Source organism: Ascaphus truei, chromosome 2, assembly GCF_040206685.1.
Source record: "Ascaphus truei isolate aAscTru1 chromosome 2, aAscTru1.hap1, whole genome shotgun sequence".
NCBI classification, from domain to species: Eukaryota; Metazoa; Chordata; class Amphibia; order Anura; family Ascaphidae; genus Ascaphus; species Ascaphus truei.
The window spans coordinates 198,500,693-198,516,675 of NC_134484.1; the positions used below are offsets into that span (position 1 = coordinate 198,500,693).

Genomic DNA, 15,983 nt, shown 5'->3' on the forward strand with positions numbered 1-15,983 from the left:
TAAATCAGTTCTGTAATAAGAAAAAAGCATTTTCTGTTTTAAAAAAAAAAACTTTGAAAGACCAATTTTCTTGTATTCTATTTTAACAAGCATGCTTGTTCCTATAGCAACGATTTACATTCCCCATATTTAAAGATGTCGCCAAACTTTGCCGATCAATAGACGGAGAACGAATTGACCGGCAGCTATGCCGTTCTTTAGGTAATTAGAGATTGCCCACATGAAACTATTGAAGTAAAAAAATAAATTAAAAAAAAAAAAAAAAAAAAAGGCTGAACTGCAGCTTTAAGGTAACGAAATTCTGATGATGAATGTAGTTTGTTTTAACAGCTACAGTGTTCTGCAAAGTTACTAGAGATAGCAACAAAAAAAAAGCTGTGTGTGCTGTGCACGCGCATAGTAAGTGAAACTTCTTTGATTTTTGTCACAGAAATTGTATTTGTGTTTGTGATGTTTTAATGAAAAATCAAAATACAATTTAATTGACAAAACGCAAATAAATTTGACTTAGAACGTGCGTGCTCGGCACACATCCCCTGAATTTGCTATTTGCACTAAGCGTGAATTCCTCGTGTGTGTGCGTGTGCATGCGTGGGACTGCGTGTGTGCGTGTGTGACAGTGTGTGTGTGTGACGTATGCGCACCCCCTCTGCACATCGCCCCCCCTGCACATCTCCCTCCCTGCACATCGCCCCCCCTGCACATCGCCCCCCCTGCACATCACCCCCCCTGCACATAACCCCCCCTGCACATCGCCCCCCCTGCACATCGCCCCCCCTGCACATAACCCCCCCTGCACATCGCCTCCCCTGCACATCGCCCTCCATGCACATCACTCCCCCTGCACATCGCCCCCCCTGCACATCGCCCCCCCTGCACATCGCTCCCCCTGCACATAACCCCCCCTGCACATCGCCCCCCCGCACATCGCCCCCCCTGCACATCACCTCCCCTGCACATCACTCCCCCTGCACATCGCCCCCCCTGCACATCGCCCCCCCTGCACATCACTCCCCCTGCACATCGCCCCCCCTGCACATCGCCCCCCCTGCACATCGCCCCCCCTGCACATCGCCCCCCCAGCACATCGCCTCCCCTGCACATATCCCCCTGCACCTCCTCACATCACCGCCCTGCACCTCCTCACCTCACATCACCCCCTACACCTCCCCTACACCTCCCCTCACCTCAGATCACGGCGGCAGGACTGCGCGCGCTCGCAAGCAGCGGGCACCAGAAGTGCCCGTGCAGTCTTGAGAGAGGGCTGGGGGGAGGAGGGGGAGAGCGGGCTCGGCTCGCGGCGGGTGGCGGAGAGCGATAGCGGACTCAGGAGGGAGGAGGAGGAGGGGGAAAGCCGTCCTCCTCATTCACCCGGCAGCGCAGGAAGGTCTCTGAGCCATGGCGTCCGTGACCATCGCCATGACTACCGCGAATGCGCGGCATGTCAGCGGGCAGCAGGCGGGAAACGGCAGCGGACGTGTGGGGGGAATGGCTGGAATGGCGGCCATTAGGAGCGGCGTGCATATGTCATCGGCCGTGTGGGGGGAGCGGCGCCGGCGGCGATACCGCATGTGAAGGCAGACATGTGGGGGAACCAGGGGGGGGGGGAAGCCGTGACGTCACTTCCGTTTCACATTTCGTCTCCATCTCTCCAGTTTTGCCCCATCAGAAGTAGGTGCCACTAAAGAAGTTTCCCTTCAAAAAACAGTTTATAGCAGTAAGTGTATATGTATATATATATATATGTATATATATATACAGTGGTCGACAAATCACCAAAAAATCTACTCGCCGAACAAAAAAATCTACTCGCCACCTAGTACTACACGTGTGCTGCTTGGGCCAATAGGAGCTCGCCACGATGTTAAATCCACTCGCCCGGGCGAGCAAATGTATAGGTTTGTCGAACACTGTATATATATGTATATATATATATATTTGTACATTTGAGTCTGGACGCTCTTAGTGCAGGACCGCATCTGTCTTACAGCCACGTGGTTCAAGAGGCATGCAATGCTCCTACTAAGGGGGTGATTCACTAAACTCCATTGTGGATTAACACACCTGATCTGATGTTAAAAGCCTTTGACTTAAATGGTAGTTAAGCCCAGATGGAGTTATACCACAATTTGAATTACCCCTTTAGTGTCTCTAATAATCTTTTTAGCTTGATAAAAGAATTAACTGAACAATAAAGCATGTCAGAACAACTGTTAGCTTGACTTGGTTGAGTAGGTGTGGAGTTCCTAAGGGGGAGATGATATCTTATGTGTGATACACAGTAATTCATAAACTGCTCACCTGTCCATATTCCCAACTTCTTGATTTAATATTGGTGATCTCTCCATGGAAAATTATACCAATATCATTTAGGACATATTCTTCTAATTCCCTCTCATCGTCCAGATAAACAGAGTCCTCTATACAGAATGACACAAATATTTCATCAAGGTGGACACCCACTTCTCATACATACAGTAAGTGAACACCTTTGTTTCTTGCAACAATGTATTTACTGTTCTGCGCTCCTCAATTCTTACTTTAACTCGCCCTACCTATGGAACCCTCTTACCTTCACTATTCATTAAGCTTTCCCCATCTCCATTTGATGTAAATCAGCTTTACTTATGCTTTATCATCTACAGTATGATCATATACTTACACTCCATATGGTCAGTATACTGTGAAATTATGTAGTAGTTAAGTGAGGAATATTCATGGATTTTTAACAGCACTGATTAAAGTGAGTTTTGCAGAAATCTGTCCTCGGTTTTGTATAAACCACTAACTAACCCCTAATAAACACAGTATCCTGGTATATTTTGGTATATTTGTTGTTGACATTTCTACGATTATGCTTTCGCAATTACATTTGCAAACAATTTTAAGCACAGCATAGACCACATATAACAAACCAAACATTAAAAAAGTGGATAGGTTGCATACAGTAAATTTTTGGGATTTGTAGGCTTCTCCACTATGTTGCAAAATGGGAATGTACCTATAACAGCCAAACAATGCCTTTTTTGGAAGGCGTTCCTGCTACTGTTTTAAAGTTTAAAGGGACAATTTAGTATTTTGATACAATACCTAACAGACCCTCTTCCCAACAGATATTAGGCAAAGTTTATAAAAATGCTTCAAAGGGTTTGACTAGCCTGGAAGCATTCAAAGCTTAAAAAAATTATAAATATTTGCAATTGTCTAATATTTTCTTAGTGTCAATTCTATTACTTACACTTAATCTATAAAACAAATCACTAACATTGGTTCATTTTGATACAAATCAATCATGATAACATTTGTTTAAAAAATCTATGGAAAGAATCTGTGCATGCCAAACATACAGTATTGTGGGAAAGATATAGCAAGGCAAATTGGAGTTAAATTGACACAAATTGCTTTATTTTCATCGTGTTGCCTTGCAGTAATGTATCAATGTCTTTTTTATTTGCTATTGATTTATATGACAGATTATAAAGAGTTGTATCAAAATGCTGTCTTTTTACGCTACATTTTTTTTATGTTGGATTTGCGTCAACAAAAACAGCCACGTTTAAACTGGCGAAAACTTTTCTAGCTAACAATTCGTGTTACATGTAGGAAACTCTTTCTTGCATTTGATGCAAATAAAAGCAGAGCATGGAGCAATGTGTCAAAACAAGCTTCTCTTTTTTGCCTTTTATTTAAATTTGTTGTTAAATTACATTAAAGCGGTTCACATGATACATTATACATTATACATTTAAAGACATGTTAATGGCCAGAGTTTAGGTGCTTGACACATAATGTAGCTTCCAATATTTGGAATAAAAATATCACTTGTAAGCACATTCACATGTCTCAGACGGGTCAACCCTGCTTTTCCCTATTATCGCTTAGCATACAGTGATGCCACGCAGCCAGGAATTCTGGGAAATAACATGCAAATGAGCACACAGAGTCAGTGAACAAAGCTCAGCCATTTGTAAAATAACGCTCTGACGAAATATTGAACTTTAGGTATAAGCATTCGTATTCAACTGTTTTAAAGGAGCAGTTTCAACATCCAGACCCTCCCTTTTGTTTACATGGGTGGGAAGTAGGCAGTTCCTGGAGCAACAACGTGTTCATTTCAGCTCCGGCTGTTGCCTGCAGTTCCTCTAAGTCACGCCTCCCTTCTCCGCTGGTCGAAAATTGGGCACAACTTGTGAGGTGGTGAGGGTGTGGGTTGAGAGAGGTGTTGGGAAGAGAGGTGGAAGTGTTGGGGGGGGGGGGATGGTGTAAGTGTGGGGAGGAGAGAGGTGGAAGTGTGGGGGAGAGAGAGGTGGAGGTGTGGGGGGAGAGAGGTGGAGGTGGAGGGGGAGAGGTGAGGGTATGGGGAGGAGAAAGGTGGGGGGTTAGAGAGTCCTGGGAAAGCTGTTTGTGGCCCTGAGTACCGGCACCTCTTTTTCTTTACAAAAAAAAGCCCTGGAGAGTATAACCCAAAAATAAAAGCTATATGGAATTATATTAATTAAAGAAATAGCACTTGTTCCCTACCTTTGCACCAGGGATTGAAGAGAATGTATGTATCTGTCTCAGCATTTCTGCTTGTCCTCAGAATACCAAACTGGGTTAAGACAGCAACGTACATGCGGAATTTGCCAGTAATGCAGTCTGGTGCTGTTAATATGGACAAGTTAACAGAATTGTTTTGATTTCCAGTGATTTTTGCTCCCCATTTTCCTACTTCAAGGTCCTCAACGAGAGGGATAGGAATATATGTGCCTTTGCTTTGCTGTGGATAACGACCTGAAAGAAATAATAAGAAATTAGTTATCTACTTGAGAAATTAACAAAATTAACAAATGCAACTGCACTTCTCACTCATAGAAACAAACAGAAGCCAATAATGAAATGTGACCCCTCAGACTATTTACTGCCCTGGGTTTTCCCTTGTGTTTCCAATGTACCTATTCAAAGAAGCAATGGATTCAGTACAGTTTTCATGTACTTCAATTAAAACAATTACAAATAGCAAGGATATTGCATGTATACAGTATATATTCAGTTGGAATTCATACCCAAGAGAGAAATTAATGTTGCAGTTAGAGATGGGTGAACATGTCAAAATCCGTTCTGCAGGTTTTATGCACTGGGTTTGCCAAAATCTAATCCGCAGACAGAGATTCGATGGCGGATTGGGCACCAAAAAGTCCCCATTGACCATTTCTCACATGATGACTTAGGCTGAGTCCCCGCTGGCGCTGAGCTCGCTGAGCGGGCGGCGCTTGGGGTGGTTACTTGCGCAAGTTGCAGGACACCCGGCGCTCATGCTCTAAGCATGAGCGTGCTCAGCGCCAGTGGGGACACAGCCTAAGGCTGCGTCCATAGGACTGCAGCCGTGCTGAGGCGCGCGGAGGCTGAGGGAAAGCGGGTGTTTTCCCTGGCCTTGTTCCGCGCGCCATCCGGGGGCGTGTCGAGGGGTGGGGGGGGCCTGTGACGTCACGGAGCTGGTTCGCCCTCATTGGGCGAACCGCTCACGTGACAGGCCCTGCACTCCCTGCGATAAGACCTCACGTGACAGGCCCTGCGATAAGACTTACACTTCCGCACGCTTACGGAAGCGTATGCGAGCCCCTGCTAAAGCCGCTCTCATTGCGGCTGCAGGGGCTCACTGCCGAGCAGCAGTGCGCCTCAATTGCCCGAGGCCTAAGGCTTGTCAATATAGTTGCTCTCTCTTTTTCTCGCTCTCACATTTTGTGCCTGCGGACAAAGGGATTTCCCCATTGTTGCAAGGAGGTGACACCATTATTGAAGCTAAAAGAGTGGACACTTTAACAACTACACTTAGAATTTTGGTTTTAGTTTATATACATATATATATATATTATATATATATATATACACACACACACACACACACCTTCATGAACCCAAACTCCCCTCCACTCATTTGATAGATGTTTACCAGGGAGATGAAGATGATGATCATTTTATCGCTTAGTACTCTCAGGTAAACAAAACAGCAATAACACTAAGTCAACCCAAAAATTGTATCAGTAAATGTATTACAGATTGTGTAGTTTGAAATATGTATTTTTCTTATCTCTTATTCCTCTTGGGTAAACTAAACAGTAACACTAATTCTAAACTAAAATAATATAACAGCAAAAAACAAAGAAAAACTTAAAAAATTACAAATATATGCTAAGAAAACCCCAGTGAGTAATGAGGACGAGGGCCTACACCTTTAAGATATCAACATAGTCATCTTGAAGAGCACCCATGCCATGATCATCACATCACTTGAAATGATAATCTCACTGGCATTGGAATTTTCTTTAAATTGTTGCTATTCTATGTCTTTATCAAAGAGGCTGTGGTTCACTTTAAAGCCTCGGGCATGGTCAGCGCTTATGCGCTGACCCATGCTGAGGCGCGCTGCTGCTCGGCACTGAGCCCCTGCAGCCGCAATGAGAGCGGCTTTAGCAGGGGCTCGCGCACGCGTCCGCACGCTTGGGGAAGCGTGTGTCTCACGGAGGTTTCAAATTTGGCGCTCGCCGGAGCGCAGGGCCGGTCACGTGAGCGGTTCGCCCAATGAGGGCGAACCAGCTCTGTGACGTCACTGGCCCGCCCCCAGACCCGTCCCCGACATGACCACGGACGGCGCCCTGTGTAAGGCCAGGGAAAGCACCGCTTTCCCTGAGCCTCAGCGCGCCTCCGCCCACATTAATTCACTATGTCCCAGGCCTAAGGAATCACACAAGGAAGAGGAGATAACTAAAGTCAAACCCATGCTCATAGGTTTTAGTTTACCATTTTTACAAAATAAAGTGGAACAAATATATATTTTAAATATTATTTGTATTTAAAAATACCTATAGAAATGGGATTTTGTGTTTAAAAAGACACCATTCCTCCTAATCATTGCAGCTGTTTCATGCCCTTTACCGTGGTAAATTACTCTGAATGATTTGGAATAATTTTGAGATTGTAACATGTTTAGCTGAAATATGAGAGGTGCACCTTCCTCTACCTTCTTCTGTTTTGCTGAACAGGGGAAGAGTGACCCCTGTTCACTTGCTGAGTTCTCTCACAGGCAGGTAGCAGAGAAAAGGTGTGGAAATCCTGGCTGCTACTGTGCAGTATGTGTTTTGTTTGCTCGGGTACAAGATTAAAAAAAAAAAAACATTTTTTTTATGAAGAACATACATTTATAATTTTGCTTTAGGGATGGATACATTTGTTTGAGTAAGCCAATGATATTGTAAACAACCTACAGTAACAATGTATTTATGCATGAATATGTACGCATGTGTTCATTAAAACAACCTGTTCATGCTCCATTCCTTTTTTTTACTTGTCAACATTTCATTTCTGATGCGTATGGTAATAAGGAGCAAAAGGAAAAGTTTGCTGGTTTACACTGCCAGCTCCTACCTGAGCCTTTGCTTTTCATTACAATGTATACAGAGAATTAGGTAATGCTCAAGTGCCTGGTCCTGTGTTCATAGTCCAATAATGAAAAAGTTGACATGGCTGGGTCCTATATCCAAGGCAATGTATGTGCAGCGCACAGCAAAAACAGAGAGCAGGTCTGGCAAAAATAGTTAATTTATTGATTGTGCAAGAGCCTTCTACGCGTTTTGTGCAGGTAGTGCACTTATCAAGAAGACTTCTTGATAAAGTGCACTACCTGCACGAAACGCGTAAAAGGCTCGCACTCTCCGTTTTTTATGCACAATCAATAAATTAACTATTTTTGCCAGACCTGCTCTCTGTTTTTGCTGTGCGCTGCACATACATTGCCTTGGCTTTTCATTACAACACTGGTAACCATTCTTATTGTGTATCCTGTATATTGAATAAACACTTCACCAGCATAAAGATAAAGAGCACCGTCAATTAATTACAACACAGAATTGAAGAGTATACTGCATTTGAAAACAGCAAAATGTTTTTTAACTGTTCTACTTGAATATACTCTATACTTGGTGAAGCGGCTTGCCTATGTTGGAGAAGAAATCAGCTCTTTTCAAATGAGGGCTAAAATATTCTCCAGCACTGGGAAGCAGCTTCACAGCCTATTGAATAAGGGCCTTAGTCCATTTAAATCTTATGACTATTCCATATACTGTGAAGCCGTCTTCCCCAGTTCAGATCCATTCATGTACAGTGAATGTCTCTTTTCACATATCTTCTGATGCCAATCTCGTAACATACAGTACTGCCCTGTACCTGGACCTGGTGGCAATAACTCCTCCTTATACATGTCAAATAAAAAGAAGAGCAACGCGTTTCGCCGGTTCGGCATTGTCAGACTCAAAGACTGCTTTCTGTTCCAAGGAGGCCACCGTAGCAGTCCGTCCGGATTGCGACTCAGCTGTGACCTGGAGTTGTGTACCGGATGCGGGAGCAGGGACACTGTGGTGCTGCAGCAGGCACAGACTTTACGGTTGCAGCCTAGGGCTTTATTACATGTGAGTGTGGATTGTTTATTTTATTATTAAAAATATTCAAGTTTTAATCTAACACAACTCTTTGGCCTCACAATTGATTGTGGGGGCGCACTCCGAGATGAAGGGGTCGCAATACCTATACCCATTGGGGATTCCAGTGGATTCAACATAGAAGGACTGGACTGAACCTGGGGAGAAGGAGTAAAGATACCCCTAATGTGTGTAGCACTTACACAAGGCCGTGTAAGTGGTTATATATATTTACATCTATTTTCCACTCCCACCACCCTCCCTCCCAGTGGAGCATACAGTAAATGCATTGACTGCGGTGATTAACCCTTGTGCTCTTCTGTGTGTGCTAGGTGGGCAGGTTACAGTTAGCAGCCTTCCCACCATTGTGCAATATTTTTGTAATTATTAAGGTGAAGCTTTTATGTTCATGCCGTAATTCCTTGCTCCCCTATTTTTCTCTCTGTGTTGTCTAGGACCTCACTGAAGCTGGAGCTGCTCGTCATTCAGGAAACAGCAATAGCTGTACCATGCGTAACAATCTTGTTCACTTTAATTGGCTTACTGAGTATTGAGGGTGGGCACTTTCACTGATTCTAAAAATATTTTCTGTGCTGGTTTTGCTGGAACTGTATTGTTTTGGATTTTTAGAAATGATGGGGAAAAAAATATATAAGTTTTTTTTTTAGATTTTGCCAGATGTTCTAAGTTGATATTTTTAACAACAAACTTTGCAGGTTTGTAAAAAAACAGTGAATCGAAAAGTTGGCCAGTTTATTATTATTAATAATAATAATAATAAAAAAAAAAACCTTTAAGTTCGAATTTCTAACCCACAAATATAACTGCTTTGTCAATAAGAAGAGTTTTCATTATTTGTTAATCTCAGTGCTACCCAGATTTTTAGAAATACATTTGAAATGTATTTCCATGTATTTCCTTGTTTGTTTCATTCATCAGTACATTTTGTGCAATAGGAAAAACACAGCGCCTTGATCAATAATGATGGATTCTAGAAGCCGGCTTACACACGATAACCTAAAAATAGGTCATACCTTCGTATACATTGCCACCTCACAAAAGCATCAATATGAATCAGATAAAAGAAACAAACCACAGATTAAAGGGAAATAAATCGTCTCCCAAAAGTATAAAGGAAACATGAGATGATAGTGTGAAATGGGCTACAGTTGTATGTAGGGGAAAAGATCTCTTGGGAAGACCGAAGGGGAGAGAACTCAAATGGAAAACAAATTAGAATTGTATTAGAATTATAAATGTAGCCCTGGTAAGATTATGGGCTATATTTCTATCCTCCTCCTGTGCAGTAATCCCTGATAAGGGCAGGTTTGCCAGGAGTTATCATGGGTTTTCCCCACTTCAAGCACTTGCCCTGAAATGGTGAAGGTAGGTCACCTGACCCTGTGTCCAATCAAGAGACACAGGGGCGGTGCCTGCTGAAACCATAAAGAGCAGTGAACTTCCTATTTAGAGTTGGTCTAGGAGTGTGCTCTAGTCTAGTCTAGTGAGTGTGGTGGTTAGAGTGAGCGGAGAGAAGAAGCAGAGAGCCTAATGAGTAGAGCTGATAGGTGGACCAAATACCTCTTAACCTGCTTAGGGGGTGAAGGAAGAGCTAGTCCCACTCTGGGTGCCCCTGATGCCGAGAGTGGAGGCAGGGACATCCTAAGGGAGTACAGCTGGCTGCTGGTTCCTATATGATACCTATGTGTTGCTATGTAGAGAGAGACAAATAAAGAGCTGCTGCTAATAGAAAGAGACTTGTGTGGAGACTGGAATCTCTCATCCCTGGGAGGGGATTCTGTGGTAGGGATTCCACCCCGTATCCCTGGGGCTTACTACAGATGGAGGCGCTGCACCATTGAAAGAGAAGGAAGACATTCACCCTAGAAACCTGTCCTGTTGTCCGCCATGTCATCGCGGGTGATTCAGGCCCTCCTGTTGCCAGCAGGTATGCACCACACAGACATGTAGCCAGAACTTTAGACACCCTAGGGTACCCGATCTGCGATTGGGTGGGGGTACATGGGCTACATAAAGATTGAATCAGAATCGAGGGATTGATTCACATACAAAAGTGGGTATTATTGATCATTTTTGTGCATTGATTGATGTCTTGATATATGGTAATTTTATCCATAAATTGGGATATAGTTCTTGCAACTTTTTATGCCGAGCCCCCTTTTCATCCATAAAATTTCACGGCCCCCCCCTGCCTGATGTAATCAAAATCACATGAAAAAAAAAAAAAAAACCTTTATTAAACGGTATACAATATAAATCCAAATATGTTTAAATACTTACATATTTCAACAGCTCACGCTTGCAAAATTAGGCTGCGTCCACGCTGCCGCTGAGAGTGGTGACATCACCAACTCTCCAAGCATGAGCACAGGGTGTCCTGCATAATTTTGCAAGCGTGGATCGGGGCTATTTGTGTGTGTTTGTGTGTGTGTGTGTGTATTGACTGCTGCTGAGCGCACTTCAAAGTCAATTTTGTTTGTCTCCCCAAGCACCAAGCTTGGGAGAGCGTACGTGCACAAAGGCAATCCTTTGGGGGGGGGGGGGCATTCATCCACCTCTTTGCTACCTCCTTCCCTCTCTCCCCCCCCCTTTTTTTTCTTCCTTCCCCTCCATGCTTTTTGTCTTGCTATCCCCATTGTCATCCACACTTCTACCTACAGTATTATTATTTATTTTCCCGTTTTCAATGTTGTGTTTTCACTTTCTTTTTTATTATTTCTGTACATTCATAGTATGATTGATGTAGTGGCAGCCTACCCTTTCACTTGCAGAGGATCGCAGCGAAGCAGGTTGCCAGCGGAGGAGAGCAGGACCACAGAGCTATTGCAGGGCAGACACCGGGAGGGCGTTTGACTTCAACCGTGCTGGGGCGTGCTCACACACCATCACGTAGCCACCACCTGCACTATCCTGTTCAGCCACCCGCACACATCTTCGGCTGCCCGCCCGTGCACATCTTCTTGGCCGCCCCTCGCGCACAGCTTTTGCGTCCTGCCCGCGCACAGCTTCTGCCGGCCCGTGCACCCAGTTTTCGTTGCACGCCGCCTGCGCCCCCCTAAATAATCTTGCGCCTCATTGCCCCCCCAGTTTGCGCACCACTGCATTACAACACACACTCTCTCAATCAATCAATCACCACATACACACACACTCACAACATATACTCAATCAATCACCACACACACACACACACTCACACACTCGAATCCCCCACACACACAGCACACCCAATCCCCCCCCCCACACACACTCAATCCCCCCCCACACACACAATCCCCTCCCTACACAAACACAAACACATACTCAATCCCCACAAACACAATCCCACCCCTCACACACATACACTCAATCCCCCCCACACACACTCAATCCCCCCACATACACACACACTCAATCCCCCCCCCACACACACACACAATCCCCATACACACAATCCCCACACACACAATGCCCTCCCCCCCCACACACACACACACTCAATCCCCACACACATTCAATTCCCCCCCCCACACACACACTCAATCCCCCCCCACACACACAACCCCCCCCCCACACACACACAATCCCCCCCCCACACACACACAATCCCCCCCCCCACACACACAATCCCCCCCACACAACACAAAATCCCCCCCCCCACACACACACAATCCCCCCCCCCCACACACACACTCAATCCCCCCACACACACACAATCCCCCCCCACACACACACACTCAATCCCCCCCCCCACAAACACACTCATTCCCTCCCCCCCCACACACAATCACCCCCCCCACACACACACACACTCATTCCCCCCACACACACACACACAATCCCCTCCCACAACACACACACACACACTCAATCCCCCCACACACACACTCAATCCCCCCCATACACACACACACACACTCGACCCCCCCCCACACACACACTCAATCCCCACCCACACACACACATTCAATTCCCCCCCCACACACACACACACACTCAATCCCCCCCCCCCACACACACACACTCAATCCCCCCGCCACACACACACACACACTCAATCCCCCCCCACACACAATCCCCCCCCCACACACACACAAACTCAATCCCCACACACACAATCCCCCCCCACACACACACTCATTCCCCCCAACACACACACAATCCCCCCCACACACACACAATCCCCCCCACACACACACACAATCCTCCCCCCCCACACACACACAATCCCCCCGTCCCGACACCACACACACACTCAATCCCCCCCACACACTCACACTCAATCCCCACCCACACACACACACATTCAATTCCCCCCCCCACACACACACACACACTCAATCCCCCCCCCCACACACACACACTCAAGTCCCCCCCCACACACAATCCCCCCCCCCCCACACACAAACTCAATCCCACACACACATCAATCCCCCCCCACACACACACTCATTCCCCCCAACACACACACAATCCCCCCCCACACACACACACAATCCTCCCCCCCACACACACACAATCCCCCCGTCCCGACACACACACACACACACTCAATCCCCGGCCCCCCCACACACACACACTCAATCCCCCCCACACACACACACATCCCCCCCACACACACATCCCCCCACACACACATAATCCCCCCCACACACACACAACCCCCCCCACCACACACACAATCCCCCCACCCACAATCCCCTCCTCACACACACACACTCAATCCCCCACACACACACACAAACTCAATCCCCCACACACACAATCCCCCCACACACACAAACACAAACTCAATCCCCACACACACAATCCCCCTCACACACACACACACACTCAATCCCCCCCACATACTCAATCCCCCCCACACACTCAATCCCACCACACACACACAATCCCCCCCCACACACAATCCCCCCACATGCACACACACACACTCAATCCCCCACCACAACACAATCCCACCCACACACACACAATCATTCCCCCCAACACACACACAATCCCCCCCCACACACACACAATCCCCCCCCCACACACACACACACAATCCCCCCACACAAACACACACACACACTCAATCCCCCCCCACATTCACACTCATTCCCCCCCACACACACACAATCACCCCCCCACACACACACACACACTCATTCCCCCCCACACACACACACAATCCCCTCACACACACACACACACACACTCAATCCCCCACACACACACTCAACCCCCCCCACACACACTCAATCCCCCCCATACACACACACACACACACTCACCGACCCCCCCCCACACACACACTCAATCCCCACCCACACACACACATTCAATTCCCCCACACACACACACACTCAATCCCCCCCCCACACACACACACTCAATCCCCCCCCACACACAATCCCCCCACACAAACACACACAAACTCAATCCCCACACACACAATCCCCCCCACACACACACTCATGTCCCCAACACACACACAATCCCCCCCCCACACACACACAATCCCCCCCCACACACACACACAATCCCCCCCCACACACACACAATCCCCCCCTCCCGACACACACACACACTCAATCCCCCCCCACACACACACACATCCCCCCCCACACACACATCCCCCCACACACACACACAATCCCCCCCCACACACACACAATCCCCCTCACCACACACACAATCCCCCCACCCACAATCCCCTCCTCACACACACACACTCAATCCCCCCCACACACACACACAAACTCAATCCCCCCACACACACACAAACACAAACTCAATCCCCACACACACAATCCCCCCTCACACACACACACACACTCAATCCCCCCCCACACACTCAATCCCCCCCACACACTCAATCCCACCACACACACACAATCCCCCCCCACACACAATCCCCCCACACATGCACACACACACACTCAATCCCCCACCACACACAATCCCGCCCCACACACACACAATCATTCCCCCCAACACACACACAATCTCCCCCCACACACACACAATCCCCCCCCACACACACACACAATCCCCACACACAAACACACACACACACACTCAATCCCCCCCCCACACACACACACAATCCCCCCCGACACACACACACACACACACACACACACACACACACACACACACACACACACACACACACACACACACACACTCAATCCCCCCCCACACACACACACTCAATCCCCCCCACACACACACACATCCCCCCCCACACACACATCCCCCCCACACACACACAATCCCCCCCCACACACACACAATCCCCCCCACCACACACACAATCCCCCCCACAATCCCCCCTCACACACACACACTCAATCCCCCCCACACACACACACTCAATCCCCCCACACACACACAAACACAAACTCAATCCCCACACACACAATCCCCCCCCACACACACACTCAATCCCCCCCCCACACACACACTCAAACCCCCCACACACTCAATCCCACCACACACAATCCCCCACACACACAATCCCCCCACATGCACACAATCCCCCCACACACACACAACCCCCCCCCCCCCCACACACACACTCAATCACCCCACACACACTCAATCCCCCCCACACACAAACTCAATCCCCCCCCCCACACACACACACAAACACAAACTCAATCCCCACACACACAATCCCCCCACACACACACAAACTCAATACACGCACACACACACACACACTTTCATCTGGGGTGCGACATGCCCCAATCCCCCAACCCCCCATGCTGCTGAAAACTGGTGCGGGAAGCGACAGGAAGAGAAGGAGGGGCTGTCTGTGTGCAGAGAGAAGCTCTGCCCCCTCTGCAAGACACAGACACAGAGAAGCAGCAGCACGGAGCTTCTGGCCACCGTGCACAGCTCTGCCCGCCCCCAGATTTCCCTGCAAGCAGCCCGCACCCCCCTACATAATCGTGCGCCCCCCCAAGGGGCGCGCCCCACAGTTTGCTCACCGCTGTTCTAAATGATGGTTACTAACTATGGATTTAAAACAAATAAAAGCACTGGGTTAATTAACGATGAATTATGATTGCTGATTAATAAGGAAGAATTTATATGCAATGTCTTACTCAACACTTAGGGGGTTATTCATTAAACTGTCTTAGTGCGGATCGGGGAACTATCACAATGAACATCACATTGAAGTGCCCCAATCGGCACCAGCACACTTCAATGAATAACTGCCTTATAATCATATTTTAAAACAGATTTTAAATTAAGTTATCTTTGTCTCTCTTTGCAGATATGTGCAAATGTCTTATAGTGCTTGATAATGAGCCACCTTTCACCAGAATGTCATGAATAGAGCTAGAATTAAGCCACAAAACACTAAGCTCCTTTAAGCAATTTGAGTCAGACCCCAAAATAGGGGTTTTATACCTTATTTACTTATGTACCTAAAACAAATGGGCAAATATTATCTGGTCCGCGAATAACAGCACAAATTTTGCACATCTGTTTTGAACAGCTGTTTCAGTTAGTTTACCTTATTGAGAATTGTTG

General features: G+C 47.0%; 1 protein-coding gene across 1 annotated transcript in view; it reads right to left on the reverse strand.

Moving 5' to 3' along the window:
• The window catches only part of F13A1 (coagulation factor XIII A chain), a 171,951-nt gene that overhangs the window by 126,803 nt on the left and 29,165 nt on the right, over nucleotides 1-15,983 (reverse strand). Inside the window, exons 4-5 of the mRNA XM_075585799.1 lie at nucleotides 4,522-4,773; nucleotides 2,302-2,420 (exon numbers count right to left, since the gene is read on the reverse strand). Of these exons, the coding sequence (XP_075441914.1) occupies nucleotides 2,302-2,420; nucleotides 4,522-4,773 (371 nt within the window). The remainder of the gene's footprint in view (nucleotides 1-2,301; nucleotides 2,421-4,521; nucleotides 4,774-15,983) is intronic.